The 1399-nt window shown below is 68.7% G+C and overlaps 1 protein-coding gene across 1 annotated transcript; it reads right to left on the reverse strand.

Annotated features, from left to right (window-relative positions):
* Positions 1-580: 580 nt before the first annotated feature.
* Positions 581-1373, reverse strand: EMIHUDRAFT_236726 (hypothetical protein; the record flags this gene model as incomplete). Its single annotated transcript, XM_005779033.1, has 2 exons — positions 581-616; positions 993-1373. The coding sequence occupies 2 exons, from the start codon at positions 1371-1373 to the stop codon at positions 581-583; spliced, it is 417 nt and encodes a 138-aa protein (XP_005779090.1).
* Between the last annotated feature and the right edge of the window lie 26 nt (positions 1374-1399).

Genomic DNA, 1399 nt, shown 5'->3' on the forward strand with positions numbered 1-1399 from the left:
ATGTCAGCAAGTGGCGGAGGAATTCCCAGAGGTCTGCGGCGGCTGCGCACCTTTCGGCCTGCCCCCGCTGCCGCCGTCGCCGCCCCCTGGGCTTGCGGTCCTCATGATGGGCAACTCGTACACGTACTACAATGGCGGCGTCAATGGCGTGCTACTTCAACTCCTCGCCGCCCTCGGCGACTCGCCCCGCGTGCAGGCGTTGACAAAGGGGGGCTCGAGTCTCAACTACCACTGGCAGGAGGTGTCTTCCCCGAGCTCCGGTCACCATGTGGCCCTGGCCAGTGGTTTTGACTTTGTGGTCCTGCAGGATCGGTCGGACATCCCGAGCAGGTGCTGCTACACGGATCAAGACGAAGACTTTGAGGCGTCGACCAGGGCGCTCGTTCAGCTCGACGCCGCGATCAAGGAGGCGGGAGCAACGACGGTCCTCTACCAGACGTGGGGCCGCCGCGGCAGCCTCAACCGTCCTCCGTACTTCCAGTCTTTTTTGCCAATGAATGACGCCGTGGAGGAGGGGTACAGGCGGTACGCGTCGCTCATAACGACCGACGGCCGCGCGCCAATCATTGCACCCGTGGGGTCAGCCTTTGAGCTCGTGTATGGCGCCGACCGCGATCTGAGGGGGGTGGCGGAGAAGGTGGAGGAGGGCTGCTCGGGGGTGGTGGCGACGGAGGAGGTGGCAGGGGCGGTGGGGGCGAGGGCGGGAATGGTGGAGACGGAGGTGGCGAGGGAGGCGGAGACGGCGGCGGAGACGGCGGCGGTGAAGGGGGGGGAGGGCTCGGCGGTGGGGGTGACGATGGTGGCGATGGTGGCGGAAACGGCGGCGATGGTGACGATGGTGGCGGCGAGGGCGGCGAGGGCGGCGTGGGCGGTGCGGGCGGTGCGGGTGGCGAGGGCGGCGGCGTGGGTGGCGGCGAGGGTGGCGGCGGCGAGGGCGGCGGCGGCGAGGGCGGCGGTAGCGAGGGCGGTGTCTTGCCATTGTAGTCGAGCACCCGGCCGTTGGCCTTCTTGGCCATCTCCTCCTTGTCGGCGACCACGCCCCACGACGTGACGCCGATGCACGGCACCTCGACCGAGGACTCTTGCAGCATCCGGCCCACCATCTCCATCACGCCCGCGTTAGTGCCGCCCGTCATGATCCACGCGTTGGTCGTGCGAGCCGCGGACAGCAGCCCGCGCCGAAAGACAAGCTTCTGCTTGTCGGTCATGTTGAGGGATCCAGCGCCGCCCGTGACCGAGATGAGGGCGGACGGCGGCGGCAGCTGCCAGATGGACTGCTCGCCGCACACGAGCTCGCGAAGAGCACTGGTGGCGGCAATTTCGAGCGCCTTTCCCAGCAGCTGGCCGTCCGGAGACGACTGTGCGGGCGGCATCGCCGTCAGGTGCGCCAGCTTCTCCC

This window comes from Emiliania huxleyi, assembly GCF_000372725.1.
Source record: "Emiliania huxleyi CCMP1516 unplaced genomic scaffold EMIHUscaffold_238, whole genome shotgun sequence".
Classification (NCBI taxonomy): Eukaryota; Haptophyta; order Isochrysidales; family Noelaerhabdaceae; genus Emiliania; species Emiliania huxleyi.